The sequence below is a fragment of the Necator americanus genome, chromosome IV, assembly GCF_031761385.1.
Source record: "Necator americanus strain Aroian chromosome IV, whole genome shotgun sequence".
Lineage (NCBI taxonomy): Eukaryota > Metazoa > Nematoda > Chromadorea > Rhabditida > Ancylostomatidae > Necator > Necator americanus.
Genome location: NC_087374.1, coordinates 4,859,339 through 4,874,865, shown reverse-complemented (window position 1 = coordinate 4,874,865; position 15,527 = coordinate 4,859,339). Strand labels below are relative to the sequence as shown.

The 15,527-nt window shown below is 38.7% G+C and overlaps 3 protein-coding genes across 5 annotated transcripts; 2 read left to right on the top strand and 1 right to left on the bottom strand.

The window, feature by feature from the left end:
* Window positions 1–636: 636 nt before the first annotated feature.
* On the bottom strand, window positions 637–2,973 carry RB195_000399 (uncharacterized protein; the record flags this gene model as incomplete). Of its 2 annotated transcripts, XM_064196722.1 has the most annotated exons (7): window positions 637–700; window positions 770–802; window positions 836–864; window positions 1,459–1,611; window positions 1,782–1,899; window positions 2,615–2,768; window positions 2,958–2,973. In XM_064196722.1, the coding sequence occupies 7 exons, from the start codon at window positions 2,971–2,973 to the stop codon at window positions 637–639; spliced, it is 567 nt and encodes a 188-aa protein (XP_064052602.1). The 2 variants fall into 2 exon arrangements, with proteins under 2 accessions (XP_064052602.1, XP_064052603.1); XM_064196721.1 differs by lacking the exons at window positions 637–700; window positions 770–802 and having other exon boundaries at window positions 817–864.
* Window positions 2,974–3,853: 880 nt separating this feature from the next.
* Window positions 3,854–12,015, top strand: RB195_000398 (uncharacterized protein; the record flags this gene model as incomplete). 2 transcript variants are annotated; one of them, XM_064196720.1, is made up of 8 exons in its annotated part: window positions 3,854–3,863; window positions 3,923–3,959; window positions 5,197–5,279; window positions 8,494–8,566; window positions 8,691–8,808; window positions 8,880–8,941; window positions 10,411–10,540; window positions 11,962–12,015. In XM_064196720.1, the coding sequence occupies 8 exons, from the start codon at window positions 3,854–3,856 to the stop codon at window positions 12,013–12,015; spliced, it is 567 nt and encodes a 188-aa protein (XP_064052600.1). The 2 variants fall into 2 exon arrangements, with proteins under 2 accessions (XP_064052600.1, XP_064052601.1); XM_064196719.1 differs by lacking the exons at window positions 3,854–3,863; window positions 3,923–3,959; window positions 5,197–5,279 and adding an exon at window positions 7,058–7,061.
* A 1,153-nt stretch (window positions 12,016–13,168) lies between these two features.
* Window positions 13,169–14,862, top strand: RB195_000397 (uncharacterized protein; the record flags this gene model as incomplete). The annotated part of the gene is made up of 4 exons (XM_064196718.1): window positions 13,169–13,299; window positions 13,368–13,431; window positions 13,555–13,620; window positions 14,767–14,862. 4 exons carry the CDS (start codon window positions 13,169–13,171, stop codon window positions 14,860–14,862), a joined length of 357 nt encoding a protein of 118 aa, XP_064052599.1.
* Between the last annotated feature and the right edge of the window lie 665 nt (window positions 14,863–15,527).

Genomic DNA, 15,527 nt, shown 5'->3' with positions numbered 1-15,527 from the left:
TCTATAGACAAACATTTGGAGAAAAATAAAAAATAGTTTCAAAAATATTAAAGATTTATTCAAAATTTTTTTAATGATGATTGTAAGTGTTGTTATTAAAATCTAATCAAAATAGAACGATTCCAATTCGCAACACATTCGCGATTGTGCATATTATGGAGGTTCTGCTGCTTATTTGAGTTATATTTAGGTGGATTGTGGACGTTGAACAAGGGCGGAGTCGCCCACGTTCTATCGCGTAATAATTTACAACGTTGGCGGAAGAAGTCACACAGAACTACTATTTAAATCCTTGCTTGGATTATTAACAAAACTGAGCACTCACGCTCATACGTGTGAAATGCATCAAATTAACTGCCTTTCTAAAAATACATAGTAAACAAGTCCCAAGTGCGACTTTCTTTGAATCCTGGCATTGTAGAGTTGAATTGTGAACTTCATAGGTTTTGTCCAAATATCCACGACACTACGGCGCCACATTCCGAACTGTTTTAAAAGCACTCCCAAGCTTCTCAAGCAAGTTTCTTCAAACATAATTAATTTTTTTATTAAAGTTATGTATCAACATGATATCTGAGGAGCACTTGTATTGGTATCGTGAAGTTGTCCTGTACAGATTTTTCTTGCTGATCCACTCTATAATTGCTTGTGCAAAGCACCCACAATGCTTGAAAGAACAACGATTCTCGTTAAAGGATATCTGAAATACATAGTAACCACATTTTTCGTGAACTTATAAGCTTTCGTAAACTGACGCGTGAACACTTACATGATGGATATTCGTAAAATAGACCACAACAGCCTAACAATTGTTATCTACCGGTCGCGGAAGTACCGATCAGCGGTGGTGTCGTCAAGAAGGATCTTAAAAAATTACTTACATAACTCCTTAAAACAGACTCTCTAGAAAGACAAAAGAACGCAGCATCCCACTACACGTACTCAAACAAGACTAGAAATGATTTGTACCACGATGAATCTCGGATATTCACTCCAAGAGGATAGGAAAGAGGATTGGAGAAGGATTGAGAAGGCATCGATTTTAATGGTAGACTACGAAAAAAACACAAACTTCTGCATCATTTGGTTTGTCAAAAGCAGAACTACTGGATGCTACTGTTTCTTACATTACAATGATAAAATGAACAAAAAAAGTATATCATTACGCCCGTTTTGTATGAAAACACTATCTAACTTCATCTACCTAGCTCAGCTCATAAATGAGGGATGTCGAGTCACTTACTTTTGAATTAAAGGTCTAAGTACATATACTCTCAGCACCCTTAATTAGAAGAAATTAGAAACGATGTAAATTATGTTTTACATCGTTCCTATGTCAAACTACAAAGAAAAAAGATAAGAAAATGCTAACAGAACAAGTTCACCTGAAGTTTGAGCATAAAACTCCATACAGAATAACCGACAAAGCTAATAATACATACAAAACAGAATGCGTACCTTTTCACGTTCTCGCAACATTTTGCCCTTGTCATCAACCCTTGGAGCGTCTATACCATGTCTTACATGGTAAGCTGCGTATGGATCGTTAGGATAGTGATGACGACGCAACCAGTACGGTGTCATCATCTTGTCCAGCATTTCACACTCCTCCTTTAAGAGAGAACTTTTGAGAAGCAAAGAGACACGATCAAATGGATTGGAAACAGCTGCATTGCGAAAAAAAAGTAGATAAAAAAAATAAAAGAAGCTACTTTTGAGTTCTAGATAGTCAGCAGCGTTTTTAACAGAAATAAATTGATATACCAACAATGAAGACTTACTTTTGTACACGTCTCATAGTAAAGACTTGTCTCCAAAAACTTATCGTCCTTCATATACCTCAACTTATTTTTACCACGATGCGCTCGTATCCACATACCGTTGCCAAGTCGTTTGAATCTGTAATAAACAAAAGCTTGCGCGGAGAATTTGAAAACGTTTTTTTTTTCTAAATTTTCTTGTTAATTTAACGGCGTTTTCAAACTGCAAAGAAAGCCCGCACTTCTATAGCGATTCTGGAGACTTTCGACAACCCCTTTCTCTAAGCAAAAATCGGAATTTACAGTTGAATTTCCCGAAGGACAAAGACTTACAGAAGATCGAGATGTGGGCCCAAAAGCAGGTGTCTTTAGTATGATTTTGAGCTATCTTATGCCTCCAGAAGATTCTACTATCGCAAACACACTACTGCCTATTGTAGTTCAGACAGAACTGCTGCAATCTACTGTAGTTCATACTGATGAAAGACCTAGTAGAGATCTTACTGGTATAAAAAGACAATACTACAGGTGCAGTTGCGTAAGCGCCTGCGCTCAAAGCGGTGCAACGGAGCCAGTGGTTGTGAACCAAGCGGGACCGACGCGGAGGAGTGTAGCGGTTAGAATCGAGACCCTTGCTAGTACCACTCAGCACTGCAGTTCGCTGTGGTCCCATCCATCCATCCCAGCTCCACCGTGCCGCCTCCGCTTCTGCGCCCAGATTCATTTTGACGCGACAATAACCAATGTTGGTTGTTATCGCCAACAATATTATAACGGCAGAACGATCCTACTGAGAAACATTTTTCTCAAAACATCGCCAGAAGAAATTCCATACAATTTAAACGTAAACCAACCTATCAAGTACATCCTGAGATGGTCGTTTCCTTCCATCCTTTGGGCTAAACCTGATATGATATTCATAATGAGGTATGCGGGCTATGTTTCTAGACGATTGCTCGGCAAGTCGAGCTATTCCGCCGAGCAAATTCCGGCAGGAGGTTATCATCACTGCAAATAAAGCTATACGATGACGTCAAGCATGTCTTACAATCTAGAAATAAGGAAGTGCCCAAAATTTGCTACGATTAAAAACGTATGAGCGAGTAGTCCAGAGGATGTTGATCTGGCTACCTTCGTAGGAGGAAAAAACATTGAAAAATCAAGATATGGATATGTATAAAATACTAAAGAACACACCACAACATCCATGCATTATCCACAGGGAAAACGAATTCTGTGGGGATACCAGTTCAGCAGCTCACTCCTATGTAAGCGTCATGTATAATGCGTATGGGCTGCGTTGCAAAAGACACTTTACTTGACGTGTTGGACCTATCCGGAAGAAAAACGACGATCATCGGTGACATGGAGCGTTTTTCGTGAGGTGCTGCAGCTTATCTTCATCTATTGTGTATTATCCGGTATATTAAACACTTTTTCATGCCAACAGAGCGTCACAAAAAGTGGTGATTGACCTAAATCTCAACTCTAGAAGTGGAGTGAATGAGAACTGGAGTTCTTCCGTTAATTTGTTGTGGCGAAAACTGGGTGCGGTTTCATTTTCCACGATGTTCTGATGTTATTTTCGTGTTCTAGGCCGAAATTATGCTGAAGGTGATCCTAGCGACCTTCCTTTCCATCAAAATAAAGGCATCACCCCACGAATCTGGGGTGGTACGGATTTCAGGTGGAGTATTCGTATACAAGATAGTAGATTATGGAGAGGGTAATGATTCCGTCCATTTCTTCCTAATTGCCGTAAAAAACGGCCCAGAAGATGCGGCGCCGCACAAGGCTGGCGCGCTCAAACCGAACTCCTTCTGGAGAGTAGTGCGCCGGAACGCTCGAAGCCGTATCTTCCGGGCCCTTTTCTACGGCAATTAAGAAGAAATAAGCGGAATCACCCTTCTCTCAATAATTTGCAATCCCTTATACCAATACTCCACCGGAAATTCGTCCACTCCAGATTCGTGGGGTGATGCCTTCAAGCACTTTTAATGCTAGATTGAACTATACAAAGATATAGAAAACACGAGACTATAAGATGAACATAGAAGTCCAATTTTCAAGATCCTATATAGTACCGTCCCGACATGTCGCGAAGTTAGTGAGACCCTGTGCACCTACACAGAATGGTCTTCCCAAGACACGCAAAATTTAAGTGGTGGGATTTTGCGTATCCAACCTACGAAATACTTGGTTAGTGGTGTTTGTTTAGGTTTTTTGTTCCATTCTTGTTCTTTCTGTTATCCAAGAAATTTGCTACTACGTAATCAATGCGGAAGCATTTCCACTCTTCTCTTTTGAACTTTTTCCTTCTGTTTTCTCTCCGCTGACCAGTAGTAGTTCTTATCTTTCTATCCTGATATTCTTCTCAATATCCAGATATCGGTAGCGATGCTACCCTCTGGCTATATCTATTTTGGGCACACTCCAGCATGTTAAGGAATGGTTAGAAATTTTCATTTGTAAGAAGACAACGTGTTGCCACTGATCAATTCCAATTCTCGAACAAACCAGAAACCGCGTAAATCTCCAATGGACTTGGTAAAATGAAACAAATCCGTCCAAAGAAGTATTACCATAGGTAAAATGAAGAATGTAAATGCGAAGCTTGTGTGTAATTAACCCGTTCTTCTTCATTCTATCTATCTATTATTCCTGGCTTTTCTTCAATCGCAGATTTTATCCTAGTCTTCTTCGTCTATTCACAAATTCTTATGCGAATATTTGTTGTTGCGCTGAGAGGAAACAATTCCTAGACTATTGATTTTTTTATGAGCTGTACACAAAGTTGTTGATTGATCTTATTAGCTAACGTTCCTGCAAATAAACCTTAGCCAATAGATCCAATTAACAACCCCGTGTAGGAGCTCTTGAAAAATCAATATGACATCTTACTATACCGAGGTCCATTGAAAGTGAAACATTTTAATTCCTAGATAAACGTTTTTGGATTGAGATGTGAAAAATACGGGGGAAATGTGGGTGTTCACCTCGTCCTTTTAAAGATTTGGGTGTGTTTGGGGGCGGGAGGAGGGGGTTGGGGTGCGCACTCGTGGCTCCCTTATTACTGGACCCTCTATCTTACTTTTTTTCTCTTAGTTACTTTAACTTATATGTCGTAGATCCTCTAAGACTAATGCTTAAGCCCTCGGACGCCGACAGACTTAGTTATTTACTTCCAGAAATAAGTGTTGAGTAACCCCATAGGTACGTTTATCCCAAAATACGCCTGTGTGTACTGTTTAGTGATCTATTTTTTCAATTTTCCTCAGCTTTCCCTCATCCCTCAATTGAGGTGCTTCGATTATAAGCTGCCCTTGCTATCGCTTTCTATTCATTCACCACTTCTTTTAGTTGCTGTTTCACCACTGCTGTGTCTTTACACCAATTAGCTTTCTAATGACTATGTTCACTTTTTCTCATATTTCAGCTCATCACATAGACTGCTTATTCTTTCCCTTTTTTCCAATTTGAATATGCAAGGAAAACGAAGCGTCCTCTTCGTATGCTTAGGTTAGTAGTTTATCTACCCGGCATTATTTTTTAAAGGCAGCGTATCACGAAATTGATGTAATGTGAAAACTTCATGGAAAATATAGAATTCGGAGTGTAAATTACGAATATGAGTGTAGCTTCGCTCAACTCTCCCTAATCGTCCTGAGAAACTACGTGGGAAACTGTTTTTGTTCCTACGAGAAACGTTAAAACACTCCTCACTCGCGCACGCTCCGCATCTATGAGCGAGCGGTCGAAGATCAATGAGATCTTCTCAGCAGCATATTCAACTAAAACCAATGAATAAGCTTCTAAGGGGACTGGATCGTGTACAAAGGGCGCGTTCCAACGTACCTCGTAGGAACAAGCGCCATTTTTTTTAAGCACGTTTGAGGTGAATTGAGGACCACCCTTATATTTATAATTTACGCTACGAACTCTATATTTTCTATGAACTTTCCACATTACGTCAATTTCGTGATACGCTGCCTTCAAATCTAGTCCTGGAGTTGTCGTTGAGTTGAGTCCTGGGGTTTGTCCTGGAGTTATGTGCTCCCGTTGCTCACTATTGCTGAGTACTTTGTAAGCAAATGAAAACTGCGCCCATATGGACCAATTCACTCATTTTTTCTTCATAAAAAAAGGGAACGAACTACGGTCACCATATGTATAGTGTGATGTGATGGTGATCGATAAGTGGGTTCTCTACGAAGAAAAAAGTTCTATAACATAAAGGTCCGCAAAATCGAGAAATGAAGTACAAAAACAAAGAAACGGAAAGGAAAAAAAGCCTTCTTGGGTTTAAAGACGGCATATCACGAAACTAACGATGTTGTGGTATCCATGGGTGAATATAAACTCTATGGTGTGGATTAGGCGTATGAGTGTGGCCCCACCCAATCCCGCTAATCGCCCTGAAAAAAGGAGTTTGTTCCTACGAAGTACGTCAGAATGTTCCACCCTCGTACACGTCCGTGTTCTTCGGCAGCGATTCATCGGTTTCACTTGAATAGGCTGCTGAGGAGACCTTATTGATTTTTGACCGCTAGCTCGTGGAAGCGGCGCGTGCACAACGGTGGCACGTTCCAACTCACCTCGTAGGAACGAACGCTTTTTGAGGACGAGGGAAAATACAAGAGGGCCACATTTATATTTATTTGTTATTATTATTTTATTGTGTTTATACTATATTATATATATTGTATTATATTATATTATTTTTTTATTATTTATTTGTTTTATTTTCGTAATCTACACCCCGAACTCTATGTTCTCCGTCAAGTTTCCGCTTTAGGTCAATTTCGTGATATGTTGACTTTAAATAGGCTTCCAACCAGGGATTCATCCAGTGAATAATATTAGATTTGACCCATCTCAGAGTTAAAGGCATCACCCCACGAATCTGAGGTGATGCAGATTCAGGTGGAGTATTCTTATAAGGGATAGTAGATTGTGGAGAGGAGGGCGATTCCGTCCATTTCTTCCTAATTGCTGTAAAAAACGGACCGGAAGATACGCCTTTGGGCGTTCTGGCGCACTATTTTCTACAAGGAGTACAGTCTTTTGCACGCGCCGCATCTTCCAGGCCGTTCCCGTACACGAATACTCCACCTGAAATCCGCACCACCTCAGATTCGTGGTATGCCGCCTTTAAATCACACGATCCATGATATTTGCGTACATTTTAGACATTGCAAGTTGCAACTGGCCGGATAACAGCTCTAGAAACTTCTCATCAATCGTTTGCATGTAATTCTAGCAACATGAAACAATGATACAACGAATGAAGTGTCTGAATGTGTAAGTGTTGAACACTGAGTTGAAGCATCGTTTTAATTTTTGCAGTTACGCAGCACAATTTTGTCACAACATACATCAGAATCTCGAAATGAAGTGTCCAAAATTTGGAAACGTTCAAGGAAGGAGTTTGGGGAATGCTGAGTCCACCATCTTCGTGAAAAAATGAAAAAAAAAACTGAAAAGCACCAAATATTTATTTGCTTACTAACAATTTAGGTGATTAGGCCCTACAAAGTGAATCAAAAAAGTTGTACACATTTATAAATGTCCTTATTTCTTGGTAGTACTCCCTACTACGATCCCTAGCGTTACTTTCCAACAAGTTTCAAGTGTTTTCCCACGGATTATCTGCACAGCAAGTATTTAATTATTTCTCGTAGCTGAAGGATTAATTAATCATTTATTAAGACGATCCTGAGAACTATGTACATAGTGGATGAATCGGAGTTCTAGGGATCGTCATGACGTATTCTAATGTAGTAATCGTTGAATACGTCAAGCTAAGCGTACACAGCATGTATCTCCATACAATTCTACACAAACCATGCCTCATTACAGTTCTATACAAAATTTCAAACTTCCATTCATTGGAATCCCTTATGTTCAGTCAAAATTATCCTTGTATCAATCACTGACTCAGAACGCTTGTCTGGTTAGGAAATATATATTGAGAAAAGGAATATATTGAGGAAATGGGACTTTCTTCTCATTTCCAAGTCATTGCTGTTTTCATTTCATTTTGAATGCAGTAACTATCTCAAGCAACTTTAATAAGTGTTTCTATTAGGGTTTTTTGTAGAAATAGGAACGTGATTGTGAGTAGGACGTGGATAGGAAAGCGGAAAAACTCGACTCGTTAGGTCGGCTTGAGAGTGATCGAGTTTTTTTTGTTTTTTGGAAATTTGCTTTCCTCGCTTCTAATGATTTGAATTTTCGACTGATTAATTCGAAGCATAAAGAGGTTATTCTATCGAAACATCCCCCAAATCTTTAGCTCATTTTGTTTAGCTCGCGAAAAAAAAACTATTTTAGAGAAGTGAGGAAACGAATTTTTGAGGAAAAACCAGTTGCTCTTCATTCGCTATTTTCAAAAGCAAAAAGGATGGGCCGACGGCAACCAATCTTTATATCGATATATCTGATTCTAGATGAACAAAAAATTGCAGAAGCAAAAAAAATAAAATTGAAAAAAAAACTGTGACCTCTGTGTTTGAAGTATCATACTCACCACTGTGACCACTTTGGCACTTTATCTCGACTTACCTGAAGCATACAATTTCGTTTGCTGCAAATTGCTCCCGAATATTATTGCTTGAGGTGGTATTTTCAGGTACGTTTCCGGGAAAGGCGGGATAGAAGAGCTATGAAAATTCAAAAAGATTATTTTTTTCATTCATAGGCTACTATTTTGCTTTATCAGACTCTCTTTCAGGTAACATATGTCGGTCTCCAATCGCGGAAGCAGTTTTCTTGAGCATAATCAAAAAACGGGGAATCAGTGACCAGTAAGTTTGTGACGTTCTATTTCGAATCCAGCGAATCTCTGAAGACTTGTGGGAGTGGACGATGTATTCTAATAATTGTAATATCTGTGTCTTAATTTAACTATCGGGTTGAGATGAATTTCAGATGGATCGTAGATAGCGCCGCCATAATTGACTTTCACAAAGGAAAATCACCAGATTCTCGAACTCTGAGTACGTTGAAAAAGTTCGGTATCACTGACTACGAGCACCGCGCAAGAGTGGTGAGCGTATCACTAGTTTCATTAAAACGTTAACAGAAAGCCGTAAAACATTAAAGAATAACTAGTTTTAGACGACCACAGCTGATATACGAGAATTTGACTATATTTTTGGAATGGACAACAGCAATATTAGGTATGCATCTTCATGATTTATTGGCCTGAAGTGTTGTCGAATCAAAACTACGAGAGCTCAGTGCAGTTACGTAAGCGGATGGGCTCGAAACTACACGGTCTAGGTAGCTGTTAAGATCGAGGTATAACAATATCGAACTGAAACGATGAGTGGTGCTATAGGGATATGCTATGCTGTTGGGTGAAAACGACATGAAGCACGGACAGTTGCGTAAGCGGCTGCGCTCGAAGCGATGCGGTGAAAACAGCGGTTGGAATCGAGGTGGAACCGTAGCCAACTGCAGAGATGTGTGGCGGTAGCGAGGATCCTTACCCGATCCCAATCCCTACGCTCCACCGCGCCGCTTCGAGCGCAGCCGCTTACGCAACCCTCCGTGCTTCATGTCGTTTTGACCCTACTATACCAAGGGTCGTCCATCCCTCTCGATCCTCAGCGGACATTTCACATTCATTCACATCAAACCTCACACTTTCAGTTTACGCTTTACGGCAACTTCACGCGTTTCATTGAGATGAAACGTAGCGGTACTACATACGTATAGTGCACCTACAGTAGCGTTCCGAACAGTGAAAAAAAAAATCAAGAATTTGCTTGTGGGTCGCGTTTTGAAGCCGTTAGTCTGTTGCTTAAAAGAAATGCTTCGTACCTTGATTTTATTGGACTTGGTTTTAGTGGTGAAGAACACCACATGCGGAAGAGCCCTGACCTTCTTACGATTCTGTAGAGCCCGAAAAGTATTTTCAGAGGTGCGATTGAAGGAATATCTCAAAAAAATTTATCATATCCACATCTGGAAATATCTCAAAGGAATTTCTCAAAAGACTTAGCTAATACCATGTTTCGCTTGTAGGTGGTGCAATTTCTGCCTGTTCATTCTTGGCAGTATATCGAAACTGTTCTTCTTAGTCTAAAAATCTGAGTAGTTGAAAAGAATGTGAACAGAATTTAGATTGTTCAATTTTTTGAAGAATTACAGTAGAAAAATATTCTTACACTTTGTTTTCACACCCCGTTTTTTCATTGTTTTTTTTTCTAAATGAAATCTCAATTCCAGAATTGGAATTAATTACGATAAGTGTGCATTTTTAAAGCTTACTCGTGTTATCACCTTCAAAGCCTCGAAATATTTCTGGCTAACCGTTTTCTCAGCATTTCCAGAGAACTCTTCCTCGGATGTATTGCTACGCATTGCTCTGCTGCGATTTTGAAATTCTTCATTGTTTTTTTATAACATTTGTTTTTCTATCCAGATTTTCATATCTTTAAGTTTTGTAGTCTTTGAGTCATCTGTATGCATTTATTTAATTATTGTTATTATTCAGAAATTTTTATGAAGAATTCCTTTCTTCGAAATGGGTAACAAATCCAGAAATCTTTCGTATCATTGTTTTATTATGTATATCCGATGAGAATTCCTGTAATGTGTGCCGTAATACCGTCTTCTTTCCAGGTGATTCGTTTTCTTTTAGTGATCTTGAAGACTTAGCGAAGCAGACGGAAAGGAAAGCAAAGATTGGGTTACTTGGTGAGTACGATCCGGAAGGGCATAAGATCGTCCCAGATCCTTACTATGAATCCGGAGATGCCATGTTTGAGCAGGTTAGTTCTTTTCTCATTTTTTCTTATTTCGGTTCCTTGCTCCATAGGTATATCGTCGGAAAATGACTTTCGCTCTCCGTTGGACTTCAATTTCGAGTAATCTTTTGGCTTCCAATTCGCCAACGACTTACCCGCATTTTTATTTGGGAATCAGCTAGAATTTCAAGCTAGTAGCTCAATCAAATGCGTTACAAATTTTTGACTATATTTTCCACTTAGCAAATGTATTACAAGCGGAAAAATTAATGGACTATATTACTAAGCATTAGAGCAATGAATATTCGTATCCATAATCCAAACTTACTTTCCTGGCTTGTACTACGTCAATTTCGTGATACGCATTTTGCCATGGATACGACCCAGGTATATTTCCTTAGTATTCTCCTGGATCGAAGATTATGGAGAGAGGGGTTCCTCCCTTTTTTTTTAATTGCCCGTAAAAAAGGGTACGTTACTTTAGTTCCCTATTTTCTCGGGTTTAATTGGAGCGCGCCAGCCTTGTGCACGCGCCGCATCTTTCGGGCCGTTTTTCTACGGTAAGGGAGCATGTCATAAACCCTACAGAATATTCTTAATCGACGCATTCACAAACACGAACACGAACACAGAATTTCGCATGGATAAAACCAGATTGTTACTTAGCTTTTCCTGTGGAAAGTTGATACCGACTATAACAGTTACTTTCTATGAAGTGCGTTCCATGCGATAATAGTTCAGGTTCTGCGCATGCGCTGCTCTTTTCCTTTCGAAGCCATACCACAAAGCTGACGTAGGTAGGATTTCTCCACGAAAAGATAGGGTTAGTGATGTAGATTACGAGTTGGGCCCTCACGACGCTCAATTCCCCTTAATCGCGATGGAAAATGGAGTGGGAAATGGTCTTTCAGTTCGGATTTTCCTATGAGGTACCTCATAACTCTTTAGAATCCTGTACACTCACGGCGTCTGCGAGCGAGCTGAGAATAATCAGTGGAATTTCGAATGAAAAATTGAAATTTGATTTGAAATCTCCAGTCTGTCGAAGTGAAAACAATTGATGGGCTCCTGAGGGTACCGAGGCGTACGCAAAGGTGGCGTTATAAGGTGTCTCGTAGGAAAATTCGAACTCGAGGGCCTTTTCCCACGTCGTCTTCCAAGACGATTAGAAGGAATTGAGCGTGAATACGCTCATACTGGTAATCTACACCCCTAACTTTATCTTCTCGTGTAGAGACCCCAACAGCATCTATTTCATAGGGTGCTTCCTTTAAATCCTTGTTCTGAGCTAACTGAATATGTTGAATTTGCTGAAAATTTCCCTGTTTTAAATCTATGAAGAACGCAAAATTCAAATTCTCCTGCTCTCAACCTCCCTCCCAGTTAGTGAAGCAGAAAATTGTGTGGTTAGATTGTTTTTTTTTTTTACTTATCTCCAGTTTCAGGTGTATCACCAGTGTGTTCGCTGTTGTGAAGCATTTCTGGATAGTTTAAAATAATCTGTCAACCTGGAATTTGTTTATCTATTGCTCACGGTTCTTACGTTTCATAAGCATTTCTCTGTATGGCTTGAAATGTTCGTAGATAGCAGTCATAATAAATATTTACTTGTGCTTTCGTGTATCTGAGCAGATAACGATCGATTTCGTGTCGTTTCTTACCGGCTGTAAGTGCATACTTTACTTGAAAATCAGTGGAATCTACAGTAGTGGATTCAGATAGAGCGCAAAAAAGGTTTTGTACAATATTTTCATGCAGTAAATTAATTTCCACAAAGCAGGGCTTACTACATATGTTCTCCTTCTTGTTTTTGTGGCGATATGAAAAAAAGCAGCTGAAACTTTCATGGCGATACAGCAAAACTTATTTTAAGCCTGTTTTTCTTTTTTTTTACACAACCACAGTCGAGATGTGGCTATTTCTTGGATAAATGATCCGTATAGTCTGGAAAAATGCAAATGCAGAAGATACAGGAGTGATCGTTTCTTCTGTACGATTGATTAAATGATTTTGACGAACCAACTGGTGAAATTCTTGGTGTTTCTGAAATTGGAACAATTTTTCTATACATTTCGTGTTGTATGCATCCAACAGTGCATACAGGTTACAGAAAGTTGTTGTACGACAACGATTATATATATATTATTTCTAATTAACTACTTATTACGTCTCTGCGAAGCAGTTAGCTATTTATGCACTTATTTTTAGCCATCAAACTCTTTTATCGGTGGGAAACAAACTTGGGTTAGAAGTTTATTGAAGAAATCCACAACTAACTAGGTTTCAAGTTTCATCATTTTTGCGTTATGGCAAGTTTTTTTCTCGTTTACGAGGTTCGTGAGAACGCGGCGCGTCTACAAGCGAGCGGTCGAAAATCAATGAGGTCTTCTCGGCAGCGTATTCAAGTAAAACCAATGAAAAAAAAAACAACCTATGTTTTTTTAACCTTATCAGTATCATACGCTACCTTTAAATGCATTAACCGTTAGAAAGTGATGAAATGGAATTTTTAAACGTTTTTGATATAACACAATAATCCAATGAATAGGTGATACTCTTTTGCGCACTGATGGCTTTCAAAAAAATCTTTCCCGCCGTATTGTGTTTTCGCTGTTGTTTTAGTCAAATTTTTGATCTTATTTCGAGGTGAGGATGTCTTCCAGCACCGGTTACGTCATGTACTTAATCCTACGTCGTGACCTGACGTCATCGCTTGGATGGCCCTTGGGTGCCGTATGCACACAGGCGGCACATGCTGCATCTGCTGTCATGTGGTTGTACAGGTTTGCGCATGAAGTCCTACGGCAGCTGCTCCTAATTTTACGCCTACACTTATAAGTATTGTTTTTAGGAACGACCCGAACACATTGGAATACACGAAAGAACTAGATTCTATGCATAAAGTGACTTTAGGGGTGTGTTCCGCTATAATTTTGCTTTTGATTGCTCTTACTTGCCAGTGAACTCGTCCATGTTGCCGTTGAACTCGTCCATGTTGCTAGTACACGAATTTCTCCCATCGTATTGCAGAGTTTCAGGTAGATTCAGAGGACGAACTCCATAAAGTGGAAGAACGACTGAAGGCCAGAAATGTAGATCACAAGGTAATGCTTCTCTCCATAAACCTTGAACACATCATGAATAGAAGTTATAGAACTATCTACAAAAATCTAGAATGACCAAAGACTTTAAGTGCATCTCTATTAATAATAGTTTTCAGAACATTTCAATAATATTATAAATAATATTTCATTTTAACAACAACAAATAATCCTTTGAGTCTTTGTCTGTGTCCTTAGTCTGACTTTGAGATAGTCCTAGTTTTTGAGGAGCACACAAAGTTTGAGAAAGAAGTGACCTTCATATGGTTCAGAATTTTTTTTCGGACAGCTGTCATGCTTTGATCTACTGAAAGTTACTACGAAAGTATCATGAAGAATCAACTCTTCCACTATCGAATAAAAAATAATAATCAATGAAAAAAATGCATCCAGTACGGTTTCAAAAGACGATGAAGTACAAATTCAAGGAATTTGAGCAATCTTTATTTTTATTTATATAGTGGATTTTATTTCGATTTTTTAATCGGAATAAGTTGACCGAAATATAAACGCCATTTTCTAGACTACTTAAACATTTGTTTAATCAATTCAGTGTCAATATCAGTAATTGCTTGCGTTAGTTAGGTTCTGGAGATCCTTCTGGTTTTAACTATTCTTTCGAATCTCGAATCTTGAATTTCGATTCTACCGCATTGATATCTGTTTGATTTAATTACGTACCAATTTTAAAACAACACTTTTCTGTTTTTTTTTGTACTTTTGGTTTACTTAAACGGACAATTACCAGTACTACTTATCAATTTTTTGAACACTTCTACAATCCGCTGTCTAATTCTGTGGCCGCGGTAAGATAACCAAATTAGATCTCCATTAAGCCAAACTTCTAAGTAAAAGAAAGAAACCAGCTACGTAGATCAAATAAAAAGAATCAAATACATTCAAATAATAAAAGTGGCTTTAGGAGATTTGGAGAGAAAGGAAATCCGAAATCAGCTGATACTGAATTCTTGCGTATGTTCACTTTCTTGTACGGTTTAAAAACTGTTCTTTGCACACAAAATTATATATATATATATATATTGATGCATTGTTTTGAAAGAAAAAAAAAACTTTCATTTCTGAACAGGATCTTCTTTCTGTGTTCTACGAAAGTGCTCGTATAGTCCTACAAATGTGAACAGTTTTCAGGTCTGGATTGAAGATGGACAATCGGTTTGCATTGCTTTGAAGCCATATCCAAAGGAGCAAGTCAAAAACGCGATGAAAGGATTAAAACTGTTTTGACCATTTCACAGCATTTGTTTTGATTTTCGAGTTTTCCATTGGTTTTCAGTTATTTTCACTTGTTTTTCATATTTATTTCATGTCGCATATAAAAGATCGACAGCTTTTTTGTATATTTGTTTTTTTTTTCTAAACAGTAGGTGTTTCTTTTATGTAACAGGTGGAAACCGAAAACATGATGAATTGGAAGGTGAAGGAGGCAAAAACTTAGTGAATGGTGGGTGGAGGACGTTGGGGACGGTAGGACAAACGCCAAAATAGAGCATACTGTAGACTAATTTCCTGTGTTTTTTTTTATTTCGGGAAAATTGGTTTAAAAATTCTACTTTTTCTCAACCGACCAGAATTAGTCAACTGCATTTACAGAAACCGAGCTATCTTCTCGATCAAAACACAAATGGGGTTGAAAATGTTCCGTTTTGTCCACTTGACCCTCCACTCTAAGGGAGAATCTGGAAAAACAAGCATTAAAAAAAATTGAAAAACTACGTAGAACCCTACATTCTCGGAGAGCGAAAATTTTCCTATCGATTGGAGTACAACATTTGGATGGTAACTTTTATTCCTACATACATTCTTATGTGAGGGTGAACGAAAAAAAAAACGCTCACAACGTATTCCTCAATCCAATACTTTGAGCAATGAATGATGTTCAGACTCATAAA